Source organism: Sphaerodactylus townsendi, linkage group LG06 (assembly GCF_021028975.2).
Source record: "Sphaerodactylus townsendi isolate TG3544 linkage group LG06, MPM_Stown_v2.3, whole genome shotgun sequence".
Classification (NCBI taxonomy): domain Eukaryota; kingdom Metazoa; phylum Chordata; class Lepidosauria; order Squamata; family Sphaerodactylidae; genus Sphaerodactylus; species Sphaerodactylus townsendi.
Genome location: NC_059430.1, coordinates 83,937,671 through 83,964,182, shown reverse-complemented (window position 1 = coordinate 83,964,182; position 26,512 = coordinate 83,937,671). Strand labels below are relative to the sequence as shown.

Genomic DNA, 26,512 nt, shown 5'->3' with positions numbered 1-26,512 from the left:
GGGTATCTTGAGTGGGAACTGGGGCCCATGTCAGTATATAAATCATGCATGTTTTCCACTCCTTTGATATAATATTTCAGGAATTTAGGAATATGCTCCTATTCACACAATAATAGTGGGCGCTATGCATGTTAGTATTTTCCCATGCCTCTACTGAGCCCTCCGGGGGAGGGCGGTATAGAAGTGAAACAATAAAAAATAAATAAATACTGATATGATAGCCAATGATCTGTCTAAGGATACAGTTTTAAGCATCCATACACTTCCCCTGAATTCTGAATGAGTTTCTTATGTGTGTTCATACCTTCATATATGCCATAATAATGATGTGCTGCAATTACAGTGGTGCTGTTCCAGCTCTGTACAGAGATTTTCCAGGAGCAATGTTTACAGTCAGGAAATTAAGCACAACACTGTAGCGGGTGTCATGGGTGAGTCAAAGGTGAATTGGAGAAAGGTGACAGAAGCTTAATCTCATTAAAAAATGGGGACAGTCAGGATTGGAATTGGTATTCCTAATATTAAAAAGACTACTTGTGAGGTAACACTACCTCAAAAATTCCAATACAGAGGTAGGCAACTTTTTTGGTTCCCTTCTGCCAATTACCTGTGAAGGCGTTTGTTTGCCAAAACACTAAATAGGAGGGGATAAAAATAAAGTTAGTCCCCTGTTACTGACCCATGGGGTGACGTCCCATCACAACATTTACTGTTTATGGGGTGACTTGCCATTGCCTTCCCTGGTCATCAAATGATTTTACCAACCTCAGAAGGAGGTTGAGTCAACCTTGAGCAGCTACCTGAAACTGATTTCTGCTAGGATCGAACTCTGGTTCTGAGCAGAACTTTGACTGCAGTACTGCAGCTTACGACTCTGTTCCACAGGGCTCTAATAGGAGGGGGAAGCAAGGATTTTACTTGGACACTGAGGGAACAAGCTGAGCCCCAGAACTGCTTGAGATGCTAATGTCAGACCTGGAAGGATGAAAGCTGTGAGGTTCCACCAGTGGCATAGCTGGGGGAAATGGAGCCCGGGACAAAATCTGAGTTTTGCACACACACCCCACCGCATATGGGCAGCACCCCTCCCCCACCACGACCAAACAACATTTTTTTGCACCAGGTCATCTCAAAGTCACCATCACATTATAGAACATGCCCCAACACACAAATCTGAACACACCCAGGGCTCCCTAGTTTAAACAACATTGAAAGTGATGCTATTTTTTGAAGGGGGGGAATCCACCCTGAAACAGCATCACTTTTAATGATGTTTAAACTAGAGAGCCCAGATTCTCCTTTTAAATCCACCTTAAAGAGAGACTCTGGGCTCCCTAGTTTAAACAACATTGAAAGTGATGCTGTTTCAGAATAGATTTCCCCCCACCCCCCACCCCCCAAACAGCATCATTGTCAATGTTGGTTGTTGTGGGTTTTCTGGGCTGCGTGGCTGTGGTCTGGTAGATCTTGTTTCTAATGTTTCACCTGCATCTGTGGCTGGTATCTTCAGAGGTGTATCACAGAGAGAAGTCTGTTATACACTGTGTCCAGACTTCTCTTATAACAGACTTCTCTCTGTGATACACCTCTGAAGATGCCAGCCACAGAAGCAGGTGAAACGTTAGGAACAAGATCTATCAGACCACGGCCGCATAGCCTGTAAAACCCACAACAACCAGTTGAATCTGGTTGTGAAAGCCTTCAACTATACTTTCAATGTTTTTTTAATCTAGGGAGCTCAGATTCTCCCTTTAAATCCACTCCAAAGGGGGTGGATTTAAAGAGAGAACCTGGGGAAAATTTGAGGGTGCCTGTCAGGAGAGCAATGTTTAAGCTAACAGTACCAAAATTTTAGGCTATCTTCAGGAGACTCTCCTGATGAAGCCACCCAGGTTTAGTGAAGTTTGGTTCAGGGGGTCCAAAGTTATGGACCCTCAAAAGGACCCATCTACCATTAGCTCCCATTGGAAACAATGGGGGATGGGGCACCCCTTTTTGGGGTCCATAACTTTGGACCCCCTGAACCAACCTTCACCAAACCTGGGTGGTATCAGCAGGAGACTATCCTCATGATACCACCTAGGTTAAGTGAAGTTTGATTCAGAGGGTCCAAAGTTATGTACCCTCAAAAGGGCCCATCTACTATTAGGTCCCATTGGAAACAATGGAAGATGGGGTCACCCCCTTTGGGGGTCCATAACTTTGGACCCCCTGAACCAAACTTCACCAAACTTGGCTGGTATCATCAGGAGAGTCACCTGACGATAGCCTGAAAACTGCACCCCCTGCAGGCCAAAATTGAGAAAACAGTAAAAAATACAGAAAGCCACAAACGAACCTGCAATTTTTGCACCCACCACAAGGTGGCGCCCGGGGCACTTGTCCCCGGATGTCCCCATGGTAGCTATGCCTGTGGGTTCCACAGAGAGAATAAGCTGAACCCTCCTTTTACGTATATCTGCCAGGGGCTGCATACCCTGTTTACATAAGCAACAGAAAAGGGAGATGTGACTACAGTTGCTCCAGAGGACCAAGAGGTCTAGCTGCTCTCCCTGAATTTTCACAGGTGCCCTGCCTACCTCAGGCATGTTATTTAGTACAAAAACCAGGAGGTGAGTTCTACACAAGCAGAGGCTTAAGAATAAACAGAGAGACAGAGTCCGTGGTTTGCCTGCTTCATCTTCTATAGTCTCCTCCATCATGCATACTCACAAAACAAAATAATAAGCACCCGGGGGGGCGGGGGGCGGGGAGGGGGTCAGATATTTGAGATTCATTCCCCATTCTTCTCATTTATTTTCGGGGGGATAATTAAAAAACAATGTTGGGATTAGGAGATATTTAGGGCACATCTGCTAAGGAAGAAAAAAACATCCTTTCCCAGTCCGCAGAAATGACATACACATTCTCAAGATTATATACTTAATTTTCATTATTTACAAAAGGCTGTCCAGTGGCCTTAATCCATGATATCAACAGGGGCTCTACAGAGACTGTACAAACAGCATTCAAACTGTGTTTTTAAGGATCTTCACACCCTTTATAGAAAAAGCATATCCATTTTTATCTGGGCAATAGCTAAATCTCCTCATAAACAAACCCCTAGATAAATAAAATGTACGCAAAGTTATAAACAACAGACATATGGTGGATCTGGACAGACAGGAATAGGAGCATGTGCAGAAGGGATAGCAGACATTTTAAACTCCATTGAAAATTCTTTAATAGCAGACGTGTTAAACTTCATTGAAAATACTTTAAATCAGAGTTCAGTTATTCACACTTCTCCATACACCTCAAAAAAAAAGCAGAATTAGTTTGCTGCAAGCCAAGGGTGTAATATAATTATGCCCCTTTTCATTCAGTTCCGGAAGTATGGAACAGTTTATTTTTCTCCACTAGCAACTATTTCAGACAACACATCTTCTTCTACACTGTCTAATTTAGACACTGCCTGAAGCTATGGATGAATTAAACAAAGTAATGGCCAGTGTGATTGTCTGAACACAAGCCCCTGAAATAACTAAGCTTAGTTAGGATTTGTCAAACCAAGTTCTGAAGTCCTCCGAGGCTAGACAGAGAAGGGAATGAAATCAGCATCGTCATAGCAAACCAGGATTTGAGTGGTTGTTTATATTTGTATCCTTGTTCCATGAACAACATACATATATAAGTGTAGTCAAGTTGCAACCAGTTTATGACAACCTGACAAGGGCTGTTCATTTCCCATTAATGTGCAAGGTGTTTGCCACTGCCTTCCTCTGCACAGCCTTCCCTGGTGGTCTCCCATCCACATACCTGCTTAGCTCCCAAGTTTCAACAACAGCAGGCTATATCATGCTACATTCCCTCACTTCATAAAACGAACCCCAGGTAAAATAAGCCATGCTTTCATGTGCGGTCTGAACTGAGCTACTATCTCCTCCAATTATCGGTAGCCAAATGCTAACAAATGCTCCAATAATACCATCTAATAGAGTGAATTAAACAGAATTGTGAAGGGATCAAAAAAGCAAGTGAAAATCTTCAGTCATTATATACTGCAGTATGTTTGCATTTATTTCATGTTTCTAGTACGTACTTTTTCCAGTGGTGATTAGGATTGCTGAGTAGTATACTCTGTCTCAGATAAAAATGTAAGTACGGTCAGTTGAGGTGCAGTGGTTAAGAAAACAGTATGCTTCCACATTAGAATACAGTTCCAAACAAATATGAGAATTATTATTCATTTTTACACATTGTCTTTGTCAAAACTATTAGTTTGTGCATTACTGAAAATGGTACGTTGATGCAAGAGCATGTATAGTCCACGGAATGACTATCAAATGGATGGAAGGAGCAGAGCTAGGTAGCCACTAGGACCCAGGCAGAGCATTCTACAACGAAGAAGGTCTGGCATGTTGAGTTCTGTGGCAGAGGAATATACAATCTACTAACATATTTTTTGAGATAGTATAGCAGATTTTGCTCTATATAATTAGAATTTAAATAATCAAAACTTTCACCTTTACTTTCACCAGTCATACACCGTATTGGAAATAGTAATTTTGAGAAATGGGACTGATTTCAGCCATCACAGAGTACCATAGAACCCTGCTCATAACAATACAGACAGAGTACCAGACAGCTTCTTCACAATGGCTGTATTTTGACATCACAAACTTGCTTCAGTCCCTATTGAAAACCCTTTTAAGCTTCCTAATGAACTTTAAGAAAAAATTGTGCCTTTTCTTCAGGTGAACAGAAAAGAACCCGGACTGTATTCAGACATCATTTAAAAAACCCTCTTTTGATTTATTAATGATGACAGGAGCCAATAAGTTCTTGGATTTGCATCCCTTGCTGCTCTCTTCATACACATTATGGGAAACTGAAGACTGCTGAGTTCACTTTGTTTTCAAAACCAAATTGGGCAAAATGACTAACAGTGGCATATTCTGTTGCCTACAAACTAGGATTCTAAACAACAGTTTAATCCCAGATTAGAATCCTGGTTTGCATGCATTAACAAACTATAGTTTGTCATTTCATCCAACTTTGATATCATGATAAACTGGAGCTTGTTTCAGACTACAGACTGTACCATTAATTACTACACCACAAGCAAGAGGAGGCAGGAGGCAGCAAATTCAGTGGTTATACTATGATTTCTGGTTGTGTAATTCTGTCAAGACACAATATTTTTGTAAACTTTACTATAAAGTTTAAAATATTTCACTGAATGTACATGCTTTTTAAAATTACAGATTTTTTTTAATGTAGGAATGTAAGATAAGGATTTCTGATATGATTGCTGACTATCAGTCCAAGTTTTTCTAGCCTTAAAAAAAATTCCAGAGTGGGAAAAGTGTCTTAAGGGGAATGAATTGCCCTTGAAATAGATAGGTAAAGAAACTATGTTGTCTGAAGGAGGTCAATAAGATGCTCACCTGTTCCAGAACAGTCGACAGGACTTGGCCAGGCATGCTGAGAGGCACAGCTCAGTCAGAGGTTGTGGGGAAGGGAGCAAAGGTGAGGTCATGCCTGGAAATACCCCAGAAGCAGCCTCAGAATTTGGCAGGCTCAGACAGCAGGCTGCATCTGGGAACAGGCTGAAGGAAGAGGGCCAGCAGCAGCTGGGGCCTCCTTGGAACTGTGTAAGCAGACAGTAAAACCACCTAAAACCTCAGGAGAGGGCAAAGTGGGAACAGAGATACCCCAGCCAGGGAGGTCATAAGCCCTTCACTCAATACCTTCACTCATCAGTGGCCAGTCCATGAAGAGGGAAGTCCAGAGTCCACTTACCCCGGGTATCCTTATTAAGCCAGCACAGGAAAGACCAGGGAGGAATACCAAGAAGCCACCCACAGAAGAGGCAACTAGCAGGAGACACGCACTGCAGAAAGGGCGCCCCTGCACCGGCAGGAATTCTGCCGGTGGAGGGGTGGGGGTCGTTCGCACGGGATCGTGCGAGCGGCCCCCGCAGAGGCCAGCACGGGAGAGGCGGCTCTGGATGGAGCCGCCTCTTCCCCATCCCCCCCACTCACCTCATTGCCTTCGTCACCCTGCTGGACTCCTACGACCCGCCCACGCTGCCCTCTGACCTCCAGGGGTCGGAGGACAGCGAGAGAGGGTCTCAGCAGTCCAGTAGAGGGACGAAGGTGACGAGGTGAGTGGGAGAGGGACGGGGAAAACAGCGTGTTCCTGGCGGTGCCGTTCGCACTGCACCGGCGGGAATGCGCTGTTTTCCAAAAACCTCCCTCCAGGAGGGAGGTTTTTGGAGGCGGCCTGACGCCGCCCTGGGGGTGGTGGAGGGGAGCCAGGTCAGCACTGCTGCATTTTAGCAGCACCGCCTGTGCGAACGGCTCCCTGGGGATGGCGTTTTTGCCGCCCCAGGGTGCCGTATATGGCCCGTGCAGAAAGGGCCAGAGAGAAGAATCAGAGTGAAGGGAACCCCTACTCACCTTATTCTGAGGCTCTTCCTGGGGTAAGACTTATAAAAAAGGAAACACTGGAGGGTGCTACAGCCCCCGACTGACAGAGCCTGACACTAGAGAACTAGTCAACAACAGCTGTTGACTTTATGTCCTATTTGTGAGCTTTGCAGAAACATCTGGCTGACCACTCTTGCAAAGATCATGCCAAGAAAGATAGCTCCTGGCTCTGATTCAACAGAGCTTTTGTTAGGTCCTCTGCATTAGTGTTCAGGTGGAAGCTGATATGAACTAGATAAAAAGGGTGAACAAACTGAAACTGAGAAGTTGGAGGGTGCTGCTAACTGCCCACACCATGGCTCCAAATTGTGGTGAAGAAAACAATCTGGACATGTGCTGGCATAATGTCCAAACAGAGCAACCTCAGCACAAACCCCAGGCAAATCAAAAAAGAGCTTGTGTGGGGATGTGGAGAGGGGACATTACCTCCTTTCTCCATCATCTCTCTCTCTTCACCACTAGGCCCTGAACGAAGCTCAGCAAGACAAATTCTGCAAAGGATGAATGACGCGATGAAGTCCAATGGGGAAAAGGGAAGATATTGCTAAAGACACTGGAAGTCCAATCCAGAAGTGGCTAGAGATAGCACCGTGGCTGCAGGCAGTTCTGTGACAGAGCCAGATCCAAAGGGCTTTCAGGTGGTGTGGGGAAGGTCCAAGCAAACAAAAATGGAAAAATATGCCAAGAAGCCAGAGGAAAGGAAAGAAGGAAATAAAATTCTACACTTGTCTAGAAAAGGAACAATAATTGCCATGGGGAACAGGCATCAAGACGAAGGGACAAGAATTAATGTGGACTGGGAAACATTCATCACAGATTAACGGTGCAGAGGAAAGCAGGAATGAATTCTACAATATTTGGCCCAACTAAGGAGGTAGAAAAGAAAGCTGAACTCTGCTTGCTTGAAACTTGGCTATTAGTAGGTCACATTTCCATATCTACCACTTGGCAGCATCTCACTAGAAATAACAGTATCAGAAATTTCTCAATACATTTGCCCTACTTTATTGAAGCAAACTTTTTTCTGTGTTCCAGGGTGAGTTTTTATCATGACCAAACTTAAGTCTGCAATTACATTTTAAACATGATGTCTGACAGTCTGTGGATTTCTTTTAAGTACCTTACCAAATATTTGAGAGACTATTTCAAAGAATGATCATGCTGAAATGTTACTGAGGTGCAGTTTTAGGTAATAATGGGAAAGCGCAAAATATTGAATGAAAGGGTTGCTTCTACATCCATAACAGAGTACAGCATCCTTCTGGGGAATGAAATAAGCACAGATGAGTAACACAAGATTTGAGAGGCAGTCACTGAACCATGTCAACTTATACAAAAGATCCTTTGTCACCATGAAAGTGCAGTTCCCGCTTCACACAACTGTACTCCAGAATTCTAATTATCTTGATATTCCTGGCTAACAGCCTTGCACTGGAGTTACACTGTTGAAATTTTCAACAACTATGAAGTCCACACACATAACAACTGTATGGATATATGAAAATTACTTTGAACAAGCATTCTTAAAAGGTATCTGTATAATATTTAGAGACTTAATATTTACAATTTTTTAAAAGGCTCATACATTTAAGCTATGCGTTGCATAAAAGAGATTTCAAGCTGTTCATTTATTTGTTTGTTTGTTTGTTTGTTCGTTCATTCATTCATTCATTCAATTTCTACCTCATCCTTTCCCGACTCATCAGGGTTAGAGTCGCTTCTAACAATTTACCTAACAATAAAATCACACAGTAACATTAAAAGCTCAGTTAATAAAACTTGACTAGCGCTAAAACAACCAAACCAATCAAAAGGACAGGCATTAATTTCTAATTAAAGAGAACAATTTACACTGATGGATAATTTGAAAGAGGAAGAGGGAAGAGAGAATGAAAAAGGGAAAGGGGGAAGAAAAGGGAAAAGGGTATCCATCTGGTAATTTATTTTTTTACTGATATTTTAGTAATGCTGAGACAGAACAAACAGGAATTGGTTACCAACACTGACCCTTTAAAACTTTTCCTCCTCTCTCCCTCAAAGATCCTTCTTCTTCCTTGCCCCAGTTTCTCAGAGTTCTGCAAATATTCTGCAGATATTTCAGCCCTGCAGAAATTTGACAGAAACAGAGGGAGGAAGTTTTGGGGAACATCTTGCCAGCTTGATAACATCTAGGTGATTCTAGTTATCTCCTTCCTCTCTGCAGATATTTAAAACCAGTACAAAGTCAGAGGTGGGAACCTTTTGGCATGAGCCAAAGGTAAGGTGACCAGATGGTCACCTTTGTGAACCGGGACGGGCAGGTAGGCGCGCACGCATGCGCACGTGGCCGCAGGAGCACACGGCCTTTTGGGGCGCTCCAGTTTCCCGCCCTGTCACAGGGTGGGAAATGGGAGCGCCCTAGAAGGCCGTGCGCTCCTGCGGCTGCGCACGCGGGAGGCTGTCGCACTGCCTTGCGCCCCAGAAGGCAGTGCAGCAGCCTTTCAAGAACCGGGACACTTGAAAAAACCCATGGGACGCAGGACAAATTGTTTTAAGGCGGGACTGTCCCGCCAAAAGTGGGACGTCTGGTCAGCCTAGCCAAAGGACCTTTGGCTCAAGCCTCTAAGCCTATAGCCATTATACATTCTATGGCACAGGAGTCACCATCAGCATAAGATGTGGCTTTGAGTTTCTTTGGGGAAGTTGTTTCATTTTAAATTTAAACTGCATTGGTTTGCTTATACTGGTGGTTATTTAAATTACATTTAAGTGTTTTCATAAGCTGCCAGAGGGAGCAAAGCAGCAAAATAAACAAATAAATAAAACAAATGCTACATAGCTTAAATAAATAAAAAACCTTCCTGAGTTGTCTTTCACATCAATGGGTGAAACACTTGATTTCACAGAATACTATATTGTTAGCTTATAATTAACTCATAGTAAACTATGTGAAATAATAACTTTTCTGCTTCTTTAGAGCTTAAGCTACTCCACGCTTTTGTAATTTATGACCCCTGACAAACAGAATGAAATGCTGGAAACTACGCATATAAATTAGAAAAGTAGCATTGAAGACCTGAAGGTGCAGGGTTAACTCTGGTCTGGAGCCAGGAGACTGAGTGCATTTGGTATTCCTCTGCAATACCAGCAAGATTTGCAATGGCTGATATCTATGGGTAAGCAGGCTTTATACCGTAGCAGAGGCAGAGCAAGGGGGAACTGTGCCCAGGGCACGCACGTGCCATGCACCCCTGCCCCAGAACGCCCACGCACCGGCGTGCCCAGGGCGTCATGGGCCCCCCTATCCCATTGGCGCTACGCCACTATACCATAGTACTGCAGCAATAAAATAGATGCACCTTACATAAACCTATTTTGACTTAGGAGATAGAACCCACTTTCACACCCAAGGCTAATTCAGACATTCTTAGGTCCTAAACTCTGGCAAGCATAAGAGGCTCCATAGCATTATCAACAAATGTGTATTAGTCCAACACTGAAATGTAGTGGCCTCTCATAATTGGAGGCCCCAAACTATAGCATACATAGATTGCACTTAAATCCCCCACAGCTTCCATCCTGACTCCCAAAAACTACGACTTCTGCATTTTCATTCATTTCGTGATATACAAAATCTTCCACCATCCCAAACCATCCCCTGAAATGAATAATCAAGGCCACAGTGTTTATCCAAGGATAGAGTCACCTGCATGAGCAAGGTGGCATACTGAGCATCCAGGCAGAGGAGTTGGTGGATAAATGAGGATTTAGCGATTATGATGATGCATATCACTTTCATTTATAAAGCTTCCTTAACGCTTGAAGATGCTTTTGTAATGTCAGAGATCCTGTCAAATCTTTTTAAAGCTTTTTAAATTAACAAAGAAGGAACAAGAAGGTTGAATCTCCAGACTAGTTTTCCAAAGAGGCAACACTGGGACTTTGATCTGCGGAAATATTTCCACAGACAAAAAAATGTCAGGTACAAAGGGGGACTGGGGATGTTTAAGGTTTTGGATGATGAGCCCACACTGAACTGGGGGCTCCGTGATCAGATCAACAGATGCTGGATTCTGAAGATGGCAGTGGTACATGCTGAACAAAGACATCTCTGTGCCCAACAGCTGAGAAAGAAGGCAAGGGCATATACACAAACTCATTAATCATAGCAACAGTACACCCTTAGATCAATAGCAAGTGGAAGTGAGCCAGAACTGATTTCAAAAACTGCAGAAAACCTCCTAAAACATGGCAAAGTAATGTTAACCCTGGAGGCAATTTGAAGCACTTAGTCTCAGGGGAAACAGTCAACAAATATCCCACTGTAATCTAGTTAGGAGTAGAGTCTGGCATGAGCCAGAATGATTATGCTCTGTATACCTAACAATTTAAGTCCATGGTTAACTGTCGTCCAGGGCTTAGCCTGCAGCTAGTCTGTGAAGGGCTGTTGGGCAATTTCCCTTCTTTTACTCAATCATATGAGTCCAAACCACAATTGTACATGTAATTGCAAAACCCACATTAGAATGGTTTGCAGCATTATACAAAAATTGCCATTTGTCTCATGATGATCAAGTCAAACACACAGTTCTCATGTGACCCACCATAAACCCTGCTCCTGTTATGGCAAACAGAACTTAAATTTTGCCCCACAAAACAGAAGTTATATAAGCAAAGGGGCTGGTGGAGAAGTCAGAATTAACTGCTGAAATTAATTTGTCTGGTCACAAGTTAGAGTAGAAAAAGTTGTTCAGTCATATAACTCCAGACAGAATCCAAAAAAAACCAGAAAGCATACTGTAATATCTTTTCTTGGGCCAAGCCAAATATAAAGTATTATATGGATTTTGTTCAAGTTAGAGTTGCCAATATCCAACAGTGTATAGATAGCGGATAAGTTCCAAAACACAAAGATATATCCTGCTAAAAGATATAACCCTCAATATACAGTACACAGTGCGTTTATTGTGCTAATGTGATTTCTAAACATCCATACCTAACAGACTACCGCTATTAACTATTGCCGAATTCTAATACATAACAAATACTTATTACCAAACATACAACTCTTACTCATAATGTACAATTAAATATACAAACATACAAGAAACCACTAAGAATGTAGAGGTTGGGGGTGCTAGCCTTTAACTCATCAGTTTTTGTAGTCCAATGATATTAGCTTCCTCCTCTTCTTAGACCAAGAAAACAAAACAGCTCAATTGTCCATAACAAAATTCCAATTAGGCACAAGTCTTGGAGGCCATCCAAATAGAAGACTTCTCTCTTCTCTCTGTCTGAGCATCTAAAATGGGTTCCGCAGTATCATTTCATGTTTTCCAAAAAGCAATCTTCTTGAGTAGAAGCTCAGCATAAGGTAGTCAATCATTTGATAAGGGTATCATAAGCTATTAAGATGCCTGTCCTCAGACTCATAGAGGGGGAACAGCGTCCGGGGCACGCCATGCCCCCGCCATGTCCCTGCCATGCCCTCGCACCTGCGCATGCCCAGGGCAAGTCGCCCCCTCCCCCTGGGCGCTATGCCACTGCCTGTCCCTCTTGACTTGAATCTGAGTTACAGGAAATTATATAGCAGCAAATTTCAAGTCCAGTATCACCTTAAATGCCTGACCTGGATAGCCCAGGCTAGTCTGATTTTATCAGCAGAAGTTAAGTAGGGCTAACACTGCAAGTATGTGAATGGGAGACTCCAAAGAATACCAGGGTCATGATGTGGAAGCAAGCAATGGCAAACCACATCTGAGGCTGTTTTCCCACAGAACAATTATACCGGATTACAATCAATATCTTACAAACTGGATCTATTTTATCCCGGTTTGTCCCCTTGTATCGCTGCCCGTTTCTGTAAAGGAATCCAGTGAAGATGGGATTTTTGAAAATCCCGGGATGAGGGAAATATTGCAGTACAAACCCGCTTTACAACTGGGAACCGTGTGAACTTTTTGGTCAAACCAGGATATTTTCCTTGCTCAACCTGGAATATTTGGACTGTGCAGAAACAGCCTAAATATCTCTTGCCATGGGGTCACCATAAATTAGATGTGACTTGACAGCAAAAAAACAAAAAAAATTAAAAACATGTTTTTGCAGGGTATGAGCTTTCATAAGCTAATGTTCATTTTGTCAGTTACGGGTATCTGATGAAGTAAGCTTTGACTTACGAAAGCTTATGTGCAACAATATGTTTGGTCTTTAAGGTGGACTACAAACTAATGCAGTTCTCCACCTGAAATTATATAGTAGCTGTACATGAAATTAGCTAAATTTCCATTAACATCACCAAGAATATACACAGCACAGTATACAGAAATGAAATAATCTTTTGGAACAATAAGGGAGACCAAATCCTTACATATTTTCCCTTGCTTAGTTTAAATACTGTCATTGAAAGTGAAATTTGTAGCACAAAGGTTCCCAATCAATTTTTGAATGTTGGCTATGCAAATGAAATAGTGCTGTTCCAGATCTGATTTAAACTCAGAAATATTATATCTCCTGATCACTCACCTCCTTGCATCACAGGAAGAACTGTCTACTCCAAACCCTCATCATTAGCAAGTATTCCTATTTCAAAAATAGCTTGTAAAAGCACTGTGTAATGTTAACTACTTGAAACAGAAGCCTCCTGAAGACAGAGAAACTTTCATCATGGATAAATTACCTCTAAATAAATGAACAGCTTCAAAGTATAGGGAGGGAGATGAAAACAGGGGAAAGAAATATCTGTTATTAGAATGTAATTGCTTTCTGGAGGAAATCAATGTGTTTTTGGATAGATGTCTATGTTATAATCTAAGCATCAAGTTCCCTACACCTCAGTAAAGGAATGAAAGATTTTGTGCTACTTTTCTCTAACTGTTTTTGTGATCATGTTTCTTCACAGTATTAAAGGAAATGGTAGAGCTTCCAGAACAGACTTCATTCCTCTGAACATCATCACTCCAAGAAGACGAACTAAAGTTTAACTCCGCGGTACAATGAAGAAAAAAGTGTATGAAGGTTCCAACATGACATGAGCCATCATTATGAGTTCTTTGCATTCCTCAGCTTTGAATATATGCCTGTCAAAGGTGAATACCCACACTACAACTAAGTCTGCATTCTCCAGGGACAGGGATTCTTAAATGCCACCATAGTCTACTCTATAGCCTTGTGTGAACTGTGACTATGCTGTGGCTCCTATGTATATTCTGTGAACTCACTTGTGTCTATAGCTGTTTACCAGATTGAGTGCTACTATTATAAGAGCTCCTTGTATCAAACAAAATGTAACTAAGCAAGGGAGTTAAAGAGTGGAGGCATACATTAACCTTTTTAGAGATAATAACTGTTCCCTGGGAACCACCACTCACATTCTGTCACTTTTATTACTCTCAGTCATAAGTAAACTGGAAGAAAGAAAGAGCCTCAGGACAATTTTGTAGGCTGAAAAGTGACCTTCGCTCATGGCACATTGTTTTTCTCATGTGTTCTCTGCAACACACTATGGATCAATTCACAATTCACACATAAGATTATTTGCAATGTATGTATCATTGTCTGCTGTAGCAAATACTTTGAAGTGTAAAATGAAGACACATGTACACAGAGAGGGCACACACTAAGAAGCTGCAACCAATCAGATTCCCCAGGGTGTATCTACATGTTTACTTGCAAAAAATCTCTGCTTCATATTTCATGGGATTTACTGCAGCAAACACCAATGCCTACTGAACAAATATTTATGCTGCTTAAAACATGCATTTAATTGAATTTATTTATAACATTTATTATACCCCATCTTTCTGCCCAAACAGTTAACTGACATTAAGTGCCATGAAATTTTTCAATCACTTTGATTAATAGATATGCAGTAGCTTCCTCATTTTTTTCAGTGTTGAACCATTCCAGAAAGTTCTATCTGAAAGTGTCAGAAATTCAGTTGACCAATATTGAGGACACTTGATGAATGCGGGAGGGACACAGTGTGATGACATCCTAGGACCTTTCTCTCCCAATATTTATCCATCCCATCTTACACAGCTTAGATACTATAAAGAAGAGCCTCCAAATGCATGGAAGACATCGATTGGAACCAAAAATCAGAATCAGGCTCTCCTTTCATTAAGGTGAGGATCCTCACTATTAATGGACTCAAAAGCATTACTGAAAACTTGCACTAAACATAGCATACTCCTGGTTCTCACATGGGGAGCACCTCAAAGGCCTGGGTAAGAAAGGAACATTCAAGCCTCAGGCTTGCTTTTGATCTTTCTCTGGGTGGAATTCAGGAGCAAATTCTTGTCTTGTGGGTATTCTAGTTAGTTTAGATCTGTCCACGCCATTCTATTTTCATCTACTGCTAAAGGGAAAGCTTTTTGTCCCCATTTTAACTAGTTGCTCTATATGCTATATCTGTTTTTACTGGCTGCATTTGGCTATATAATTTATTTAGTTATTTATTTTATTGGACTTATATCTTGCCCTTTCCCATCCAAAGATGGGCTCAAGACAGCTTATAATATAAAAATACTATACAAAAATATCATCTAAACATGTCTCAATGAAATCCTATCAATTTAGATGTCCCCCAGAACCTATTACTTCAATATACTGCACTTATTGGTTAGATTTACCCAAGAGGAGGTAACCATGAAAATTATTAGTTGCCTTTATTCTTATATACTCCAGTCAAATTCTGATGTTCATGAGGTGGTAGATGAATACTATACGCAAAATAAATACTTTTGAAAATATTGCTCTTTATTAAAATAATTAGCTTAGGCATTTGGTAAAAATTGGCTATGGTATCATTTGCTGTAGCCAATGAGCTCACACTGATTCATTGTTATTCAAAAATATTTTTCAATTCAAAATTTACCCTCCTCCCACCCCCACAAGAAAACCAGTCTGTAGTATATGATGCCAAACAATTAAGCCATAGACCAGTGATTTCCCAGTGTAGTACAAGAGCTGGCAGCTTCAGGTTGGAAAATTCCTGGAGATGTTGAGGGTGGAGCCTGAGGAGGACAGGGTTTGGGGAGGGAAAGAACTTCTGCCAGGTATAATGCCACAGAGAAATCCCTCTCCTTTGTTAAGAAACTGAAACCAAACAGCACATCGCTCTCAAAATTAAGAACAGATCTCAGTTTTCCTCTTAGAGCAGGAGGTACTTTAGAAGAGCCAAGGAGCATCAGCAGAGGTGTATCTAGACAAACTGGAGCCTGGGGACAAAACCTGAGTTTGGCGCCCCCCCTCCTAAAGGGTGGCCACCCTCCCCCATCATGACCAAACAGTGATTTTTTTTCACCAGCTCACAAAACACATCCAACCCCCAGCAAAACATAAATGGCTCTCTCCCCACCAACTCTCTTTCCTAATTTTGTCCTCACACTATGAGGTAGGTTGTTAGCCTGAAAAACAGCTCCAAGCTAGTGCAAGTGGGTATTAAGAATGTAAATCTCTCACAAATCACCCCCAGCAAAACATTTACCAAACAAAGGTCAGCATCATCTCTCACAAAACACCTCCAGTGGAATCCACTCCCAAACAGCATCACTTTCAATGGTGTTTAAACTGGGGACCTCAATTCTCCCTTTAACTCCATGCCAAAGGGGGTGGATTTAAAAGGACAATCTGGGGGAATTTGGAGGGTGCCTGCTGACAGGGGTGCAATTGTTAAGCTAACAGCACCAACATTTCAGGGTATCCTTAGGAGACTCTCCTGATGATACCACCCAGGTTTGGTGAAGTTTGGTTCAGGGGGTCCAAAGTTATGGACCCTCAAAGTTATGGACACCCATCTCCTATTAGCTCCTATTGGAAACAATGGGGGAACCCCTTTTGGGAGTCCATAACTTTGGACCCCCTGAACCAAACCTCACCTAACTTGGGTGGTATCATCAGGAGGGTCTCCTGAAAGATCACTGAAATTTTGATGCTGCTAGCCTAAAAACTGCACCCCTGCAGGCTGAAAACTGAAAAAACACTAAAAATACAAAAAACCCACAAATGAATTTGATTTTTTTGCGTCCCCCCACTAGGGGGTACCTGGGGACATAGGGTACCCCATGTATCCTAGGTAAATACACCACTGAGCATCAGTTCTGTGTTTACAGGCAACACCCACTGAGAAGCAGCAGCCTCCATTTTCATGGCTTCTAACCTCTCAAAAAGTTGTAGAATGTCCCAATATTTTGTGATTGGCTTTGCCTTGTGGTAGCCATTTTGTAATTGGTCCTTTCCCACTGCAGCTATTTCACAATAATACCTGGTTCACTTTTTTAACATTGCATAAGTACCTGTAGGCTCAACAAGTTTGGAAACCCCTGTTTTATACCAGTAGTTTCATGAAGGAACGGACAACTTGTCTACTCAGAGCTACTATTCAAGCCTCATCTCACTTTTTCCATTACAATGTAAAAACAGCTACAAGCTTTTAAGGATCCTTCCCGACAATGTGACTTGCACTGTAGATGGCCCCTTCAGCCTGGACCGTTTTCGAGTATATATCATAATGTAATGCCATGTCTTAGCTATGCATGGAGAAGTGCCAGCCAATAAGGTCCATATATTGCTCCAGTTTATTGAATTGCCATGTTTTGGCATGTTTTGTCCATGGTTTTACATAAATTGCTGTCCTGCTGCCACAGAACTTATAACTGGAGATACAATATAGGACCTTTTGCATGTAAAGCAAGTACAGCTATGAGTGCTCTCCCACTTATATCTGCTTCTTTATGGATAAGTTTAAATTTGGCTTTTTGAGTCACCATGTATCCAATACTGAGAATAAAAAAACACTAGCATCTTTTGGTTAATAGATGAATGATAAATACATAAAATAAATATAAGAACCTACCTGTGAAGTCTTCGTGACATTCGCAAGTATAGCCTCCTTCTCGGCTTCGGCAAAGCCCATTGTTTCCACAAGGATTGGAGTAGCAGAGGTCAATCTCCGTTTCACAATAGTCACCTGTAAATCCTGGAGGACACCGACACCTCAAGCCATTGATGGGATGTATGGGTCTGAACAAGACAGTGTTGGAACTGATGAAGGGGGCAGAACTGTCAAACTTGAGTACTGACACACATTTCATGTAGTTTTCACAAGGTTCCCGGAGACAAATGTTGTCATCAAAAGGAAGTACCCTTTGGGTTGAAATCAATGTGAGGAGCGTCCTGTTAAGGTATATCTGCTCCTGGAGGTCCTCTGAAGGGAAGAATTTGTTTCGAATGCCACCAGGAAGTAAAGCAGAAAATGTCACATTTAGAATATTGGAGCTGACATCTGTATCGTTTTGAATGTTAAACACAAAAATGCCTTCTTTGGTTGTCGACAGCACGGTGGCCACACCTTCCACAAAGAGAGCAAGCAGTGGAGAGAGAAACTTCTCTTGAGACATGTTTTCTAGCCGTACTGTGATACTGTTGGTCAGCATGTCATCCGTGATGATAGTCACCCGCAAGGTACAAAACGCTGTAACACTGTGAATGCCATCTAGAAGGGAGAAGAGAGAAGAATTAGTGATTTTTTCCAGAAGTTTCTTCCAAGATGCTTTCATGCATTACACTGCTTGGATATTCTCTAGAATGGAAATGATGCATCTGCATCTGCATCTGCATCATCATCATCATCATCATCATCATCATCATCATCATCATCATCATCATCATCATCATCATCATCATCATCACCATGTGTGCAATAAATGGAACATCAACTAACTTTTCAAAAACCCAGCAACTGTGCCGTACCGGAAAAAGCTCATAAACAGCAATTGCATTACTTGGTTCTCCTAGCAACAGTTATCCTGTCACATTCCAGTCAAACAGCAAATCTGTGAGCAGGCCCTGAGTGCTTTGTGGTGGATGGGATCAAAAAAGTGCTCCAGATAGGATCTGAACATATTTTGGACTAGTAGCTGGTAATTTACAGTTAATGCCATGAAATGATCACTTTCCATAGTATAACACTAATTATCCACAGAAGACTCAAGGAATTAAAACTATATTCTGTCAGGAGAAATTCTAGAAAACCTAGATAAGTCATCAGAAAAAAAATACGATCTGGTTTCCATTCCACCAACTTTTTAAAAAGGCAATAAACTTTACCACTTTCAATCCCATAATGATCAGAAATCCAGATCAAGAGAACTGTTACACTGTACATTCTGAAATCTTAAAACCCAGTAAAATTGCAAAGATCATACTATATCTTGACCACGGATCTCCAAAGTGGAAACTGTGTATGCAATGGTGCCCACTAACACCTTTCCTAGAACCTGCCAACTGCTGTTAGAAAATGATGGGGTGGATGAGCCATTGCCCCAGTAAGGTTTTTGAATGGCCAATGAAGATATGATTGGCTGAACATATTTTTTAAAAAGTTTGCTTTGGCAGCAGCTGCCACTCAGCACAAGGACCTTTGCTGAGTGACTGAAGATAAGCTGTGTATATGCAAGTAAAATTTTTATTAAAATGTGGTCCTTTAAAAAGGCATCTGTTAGGCCCGTTCCACACAGGCCTGTGAAGCGGCAGCCCATCGGTATAAACGATACCTGTGGAGCCCCAGGACCATTCGCACACTTCTGTGCAGGTGTCCCCGGAGCTGCTGCGGCCCACAGAGGTGCCTTCGCACGGAGGTGCCTCCTTTTGTTTGTAAACTTCCCTTCCCTTCCCCTGAGTCCACCCTGGCATGCATTGCCATTTTGAAGTGTGTGTTCCCATTCATGCACTCCTTAAACTGTGCCACAGGGTTCTACTTTGGTCAGCTATCCTAAACTGGTCCACTCTGAATCCTACTCAGGTTTATTTAGTGGGGTTTACTCCCAGAGAAGTGTGTTTAGGATTACACTATTCATCTTTAAACAGCCAAAGAAAGACATTTTGGGTCTCTACCAGCGACCTTAATGAATTAATCTTCCTTCTAAACAACTGGCAGTTCATTAGTATACAGGTACCTTTTTTCCTTGGATGTCCTAATGTTTTCACTGAACCTCATTTGCTTAGGATAACTTCAGACACATTGCTTGTTAATTTTCAAAGGTAGATAAATTCTAATGAAACACTGATTATAGTTTCTATAGATCAAGTATTTGGCTCCCCATAAACAGCTGCATACTGTTCCTAAAAAATACAATTTACAAATTATATAAAAACTACCTTAGAAATTGAATAAAATAACAAAGCAAGTTTCTTTGTGTATTTACAATAGTCTTCCACTTCAAACTTAAAAAATCTGAGCCCTTCAGAAAGAGAAGAGTAAAATCAGTGTAAGTACTTTAAAAGCCAGTATAAAATGTCTATCTGTAACTAGGGATCTCTTCAGATACACATTCCTAGACGTGGCTTAGTAGCTTGGGAGTTAATCAGTACAGTGTCTTTACATCCTTTACCATCAATCATTCTGAAACCTGATTATCAAGCAGAAACATAGCTGAAATACTTAAGAATAAAAGGCAGGCTGCAAGAAACAGGAGCATCAAAGAGTTTGTCTCTTTACTGAATTGCCTCCTTGCTTACACTCTACCCCTTATTGTGGCCTTTATCATCCACACTCTCATTTTTATCCAAAAAAACAAAAGCTAAAGTCTTTAAAGACCTCATAAGAAATCAGCATGTGATATCAAAACCACAAACAAGACGAGTGGGCTTTTTATTGAAAAAAAAATAAGCAGTTCCTAGCCTTGAAAGAAGGGGGGGGGGGCTAGTTACTTTTTAAAAAATCAAAGTTTTTTTAGTAAATTGTGCTGAGGTGATAAAATACATTGGTGTTGATTCTATGTACTGCAAGCAGAGTGAGGTTTGTAGAAAGAATCTTTCCTCCCTGCCGACCCTTCTTGTTTTATCCAGCTGTGCTCTCAAAAATACAGGTCCTGGATGGGCGTATATTGGATCCTTGGGAACAGCGTGGGGCTTCAGGTGGGAGCCAACAGTTGGAGGGGGGAATAAGTGGAAAACTGTTGGTGGACAGCTGTTGTTAGCTGAACTGCAGGCACAACAAGACTTAAATGGTGCATTCCTATGTAAAGTTACACCCATCTAAACCAACTGATGTCAAGACACTTAGAAAGGTGTAACTCTGCTTAAGATCACACAGTTAGGATCCAACAAACTATATTTAAGCTTCTTTCTGGATTATATTACAAGTAGTTCAATCAAAGCAAAAATAATATCACCAGAGTGAATTGTGATTCCATAGTGAAGGTCTTCTTTAACAGAACAATAGTTTGAATGGATTGCTCAGCTCTTTAGTGACTGCCAGAAGAAGAAGAGTTTGGATTCATATCCCCCCCTTTCTCTCCTGTAAGGAGACTCAAAGGGGTTTACAATCTCCTTTCCCTCCCCCTCATAACAAACACCCTGGGAGAGGGGTGGGGCTGAGAGAGCTCCAAAGAACTGTGACTAGCCCAAGGTCACCTAGCTGGCATGTGTTGGCGAGCACAACCTAATCTGGTTCACCAAATAAGCCTCCACAGTTTAAGTGACAGAGCGGGGAATCAAACCCGGTTTTCCAGGTTAGAGTGCACCTGCTCTTAACCACTACACCATGCTGGCTCTCAACAAAATCAGTCTGAACATTATATATATCTGAACTAAGTTTTGTCATAACTATATCTGAATTCTGCAGAACCATTTGCTAAAAGGTAATTATGATGAAAATAAAGATATAAATGTAGATTCTGTCAAGTTGTAGCCGACTTATGGCAATCAGCAAGAGACTGACAGGTGTTTTCCAACTGCCTGTCTCTGCTTAGTGACCCTGGTATTTCCTGGTGGTCTCCCATCTAAGATACTAACCAGGGCCAACCCTGCTTAGCTTCTGAGATCTGATGAGTTCAGGCTAGCCTGGACGATCCAGTTCAAACCATAAATGTGGATTAGAAAAAAATTAACAAAACATTCAAATTCATTAAAACATACATAACAAGCAACCATATGGACAATGTACACTGTGGGCATAATCCATTTTCAGTAAGTAAATTAAGTTATTTGGTTGGGCTTCAAAATAATAACAATCAGACTAATATAGCACCCAAAATACTGTTGGTACTCAGTAAAGAAAAGTAAAAAAAAGTAAAGAAAAATAGTGGTAACTTATTTTTTTCACTGGACTGATCTATCTTGCTCATTTTAAGCTTTAATTTCTTCAGATGTTTTTCAGGCTGTTTTCAATGTATTTTCAATTCACAGATTAAAACCAAGACACAGAGTGTGATCTTTAAAATCCCGCCACAATGAAATCCCTGCTGATAATGACTGTAAAGCAAACGTAGGCCACATATTTCAGTTCAAAGGAAATACAGGATGCATCTTGTTACAACTAATGAACTCAAATATAGAGTGAACAGAAACTCTGGAAATGAACAGCATAAGCTAAGTATGGCCGTTTCCGCACGGCCAAAAGCAGCGACGCGATGACGTCGCAAATTGCGACGCATCCCAAAAAAAGCGTTCACACAGACATGAGCGCGGGCGTCCGCAGTCTCCGCGAAATGTGACGGTTCGCACGGAAGCCCTTCGCCATGAAGCGGGCGTCTCGCGACGTTAACCTGGCGCACTTCACTAAGCCGCGTTTGCAGGCCCGACGCCATTTGTGACGACAGCTCCGGTATGCTGTTCGCGACGAAAAGGGCGCCGAGCGCCGTCACATGGGGAAAAAAAGAGTGGTTTTAAGCGCTTGAATACACCGCCTTCGCGCCGGTTTAGCTGCCAAGCGACGGGCGCTGACTGGCGCGACTCCGCGCTGCGGCTAACGCCTCGCTCTGACGCTTCTTTTTCCGTTGCGACGACGTCATATTTTGCCCGTGCGGAAACGGCCTATTCTTGCTTACTCTACCAAACCTGATATTGAGATATAAGGCTGAAGTTTGTTCTTGGTTACCAGTTCATCATTCAATAGAGTGCTTGTGTGATTCTGCTGTTTGCAACACAATGTATTCTTATGGTGCCTCTCACATAACTATGGGGAAGAAAAAGTTCTGAACAAAGAGACCTTTTCCCATAGAAAAAACACAATGGTATACATCACATGTATTCTAAGAAGACCAAAATGCTATCAACTGTGTGAGAAGCCACAGGAGTCCAGAAACTGTCATAATATCAACTGTCACCATATACATGACAGCTTTCCCAGCATTCCCAGCATCTGTTCTGACACAGTTAATAAATCACCATAAAAAGCTCAGTGTCAGACATCATAAAGGGGAAACACAAAAGGAAATTGGGCACAAATACAAACTACTATGGCTGTTCTGAAATACAAGATACTAATCAGCTGAAAATCAACAGACTGAGAAGTAACTCCGTTTAGAGTTGCACTGGTGCACAAACATAGAGTTTGGTGGACAGTTAGCCTGTGACTAATTTATACAGGCAAAGTGTACTATTTGTTCGTTGAAGGAGCAATTCATGCACAAGAAAGGCGAAGTTCATTAAAAGAGGAAGGACTTGTCCTGGGTGCATATGAATGTACAACTTGCCTTATTTTGAAGCCCTCAGAGGATAAGAACAAAGAAGTAATGAGCTAACACAGCTGCTGTCCTAATACATGTTGTGACAACAATCTTGCTCAGAAGGGTCGCCAACCTTTGCCCAGTATTAGGTATGATGTTATGAACTGCCACCTTGTTAATATCAGTGCTGCAAACATTTAACCCTAGTGCCAAGGCTTATCATCAAACCTCTAAAGTGAAAAAAGACTATCAGGTTTTTAAAATCTTATTAAACCAGAGAAATCAATTATAACCAAATATTGAATCTGAATGAAAATGTCTAGTATCTGTTAATCTTAATAAGCAATACTATTTCTTTCAGATCACAAAACTTTTATACTATTGAGAAATGTACTTAATACTATTTATATTACTGAGATATGCACTCAATGCTATTTTACTCCACTGAAATACATACTTGGTGCCCTTTTATTCTATCAAGATATGTCCTATGTACTATTGAGGTATGTCTGTTAACAGACCTCTTCAGCTGAAGCACTTGAATTTAAACCTGCTTAATCTCACTGAAGTCAATCAGTCTGAATTTCCTTTCATTTATGTTCACTGGCTACCACTCAGGTCTATTCATTCTAGGTGGCAGTTCCAGCTTTATTGTAATCCAAGGATATGTGGAGGGCTCCCATGTCTGCATCCATCCAGAAAAGATTTAAAGGTATCTTATTTAGGTGGGCAATAAGAACATAATTTATGTAGCATTATATTTAGGGTACTGAAAAAAGGTTTAACTGCTGGTCAGATTTTTATAAGCTACCATGAGCCACTGTCACTCATTTTGGTAAGGGGAGAGACCGTGGCTTAGTGGCGGAGCATCTGGTTTGCATGCAAAAGGTCCTGGTTTTAATTCCCAGCATCTTTTGTTAAAAGGATCAGGTAGTAGGTGATGTGAAAGACCTCTGCTTGTGATCCTGGAAAGCTGCTGTTGGTTATAGTAGACAATATCAACTTTGATCAACTGACAGTGAAAGGAAGCTTCCCGTGTTCATCTGCATTTGTTGGGAGGACAGGATATAAACATGAGCGATTATGAAAGGCAAAACCAGAAACCAACAGACAAATTGTGGAAATGTTATCAAGTAAAAACTAACATCAAGTGCTCTGCCTCTTCTGCTCTATTTATGCAAGTCAGAGAAACACTTTTCTCCTTTTAACACGATTACCAGCACTTTCATTGATATATTTCTAAAAGATGAGTCATCTTTACTTTTACAGATTATGACCAGACTACTGCAAAGTCCTCAGAAATGAGAAGCAAATATTGTGGACTTTGTGGAGTCCCTGCACAGGAGTTATCACCCTTTGTGGGTGTATGAATAATGTCACCAAATTAAGAGTATGACCTCAGGAAAAAAATGTGGGAAAGGAGATATACTCCACCCCCCTCCACTCTCATGCTGTTAAAAAAAGACCAGGAGATAGTTTATAGGCAATAGAAATGACAACCAAGTGTTAAGTAATCATTCTCCTGTCTATCCCCTGTGTTTAGATTTTGCATTGCCATGATTTATTTAAAAAGTCAAGCCTCTTCACCAATGGAATGTTCTTTCAAAAAATTGTTGCCCGCACAATCCGTCTAGAGGAGTGCTTGGATTTTCACAGCACCATCAAACACCTCTGTTTGTCCAACAGACCCTGCCATTTCACTTAAGTTTCACAGTACTACAAAAAGCACATTCAGAATATCCACGTTATTCTGAACTACAAATTCACTTGGGCCTTTTCTGAACAGCAGAAATAAAATGCCCTGCAGACGTTTTAAAAAGATCCCTTTTGGCTTTTTGTGTTGACTCTGCATGGAGAATACAAGCATTGCCAGCCAAAACACTGTAAAAAATGCATGAATAAAGTTTGTTTTGCCTGGCAATCCTGTACATGTGTTGTTTTCCCTTTTTTCTGTTTTGAGGAGGATGTCTGCAAAGTGTTGTCGTAGCTTCACAGACATCCCCCTCAAAACTAAACAAACAAAAAAGAAAAATAACACATGCGCGGGATCACTAGGCAAAACAAACTTTATTCATGTATTTTTTACAATGAAATTGTGTGCGGATGAGCTGCAAGCAAAGGAAACCTCCATGGAAACCTTCTCCAAATGGCAGAGGCTGGAGAATCTCTGAAGGAGCACACAAAAAGGTGGGCACAACTGCAGCAAAAATGAAAATAAGAGCTGGGGAGAGGAAGAAATAATGCATCTCCTGCCTGCTTTTGTTCATGAAGGCAAGCAGGAGATGTCTTCAACCTATCTTCAGGGGGAAAAAGATCACTAGATAAGCGATTTTTGAAAAACCCAGGTAGAGAGAAATAAAATATTCTAAGGATGTTTTTTGAGAAAGAGTTGTACGAACCTCTTCTCCAAAATGCTTTTTATAACATCCTCAAGACGTTATACCCTGTTTTCCCGAATATAAGACATCCCCTGAAAATAAGACGTAGCAGAGGTTTTGCTGAAGTGCAAAATATAAGGCATCCCCAGAAAATAAGACGTAGCAAAGTTTTTGTTTGGAAGCATGCCCGACGAACAGAGAAAAATAAGACATCCCCTGAAAATAAGACATAGTGCATCTTTGGGAGCAAAAATTAATATAAGACACTGTCTTATTTTCGGGGAAACACGGTATTTCTGTTGTGTGGAAAAGGCCTTAGGCATATTCAAGTGTTTAACACTAGGAATGTTGACATGCTTTTTCAACTTTATAAAGAACCAGTTAAAAATCACTCATTTTCAGCACCCAACATTAAATGTTAATTTAATGTTGGCTGCTGAAAATGAGTGATTTTTAACAATTTTAATTTTGGTGCCTAGTGATGATGCGAACTATTCTTTCCAGGCCAGCTTGGATTAACCCCCAACTTAAAAATTTATGGCTCATCAGACAAGGATATCTTATTTGGGATCACTTCCCTCATTTGCCAAAGTCTTGTTTGCCGAGGTGAATCTGGTTTTGTGATGAAGAGAATACAGAGTGGTTGCCTTACCAGAGTGGTTGCCTTACCTAGATGTGATGGCTCTAGATACACTTTAGCCCATGTTTACAGCTCATTATTAAATACACTCACAGCACTTAATCAACCTCACTGATCAAAAGGTCTTGTTCTCTAAACACAGTATGTATAGTGATGTTACACCAGCCATTCTTCTGCAAAGGATAACATGTGTATAACATAAAATGATCTTTAATTAGCTACATACATCTTTAGGGAACCCTGGGCCATGGCAGATGAATCTTATACATCAGATGAATCTGAGCCCTTCGGGGGGAGGGCGGTAGACAAATCTAATAAACCATACTAAACCATAAAGCTAAACCATACTAAATCATAGGTTTTGGTGTGATGGCGCTTTTTAGACTTTATTCTTTCAGAGAACCTTTTTCAAATTTTCCAATAAGTCTTCAAAAAAATCCCTGTACATCTGCCATGGAACACCTGCAACTGCAGGAAGAGGAAGTACAGCAGGGGGCACAATCTGTTCATGGGGAACGCTGATCACACGACTATCTGGCCTTACTGTTGTCCTGGATGAACTAAAAGCACACTGTAAAACACTCCCAA

At 41.3% G+C, this 26,512-nt stretch overlaps 1 protein-coding gene across 3 annotated transcripts in view; it reads right to left on the bottom strand.

The window, feature by feature from the left end:
- Positions 1-26,512, bottom strand: part of CELSR1 (cadherin EGF LAG seven-pass G-type receptor 1) — a 188,620-nt gene that overhangs the window by 97,234 nt on the left and 64,874 nt on the right. For all 3 annotated transcript variants that reach the window (XM_048500064.1, XM_048500065.1, XM_048500066.1), the window contains exon 2: positions 17,311-17,949. In XM_048500064.1, the coding sequence (XP_048356021.1) occupies positions 17,311-17,949 (639 nt within the window). The remainder of the gene's footprint in view (positions 1-17,310; positions 17,950-26,512) is intronic.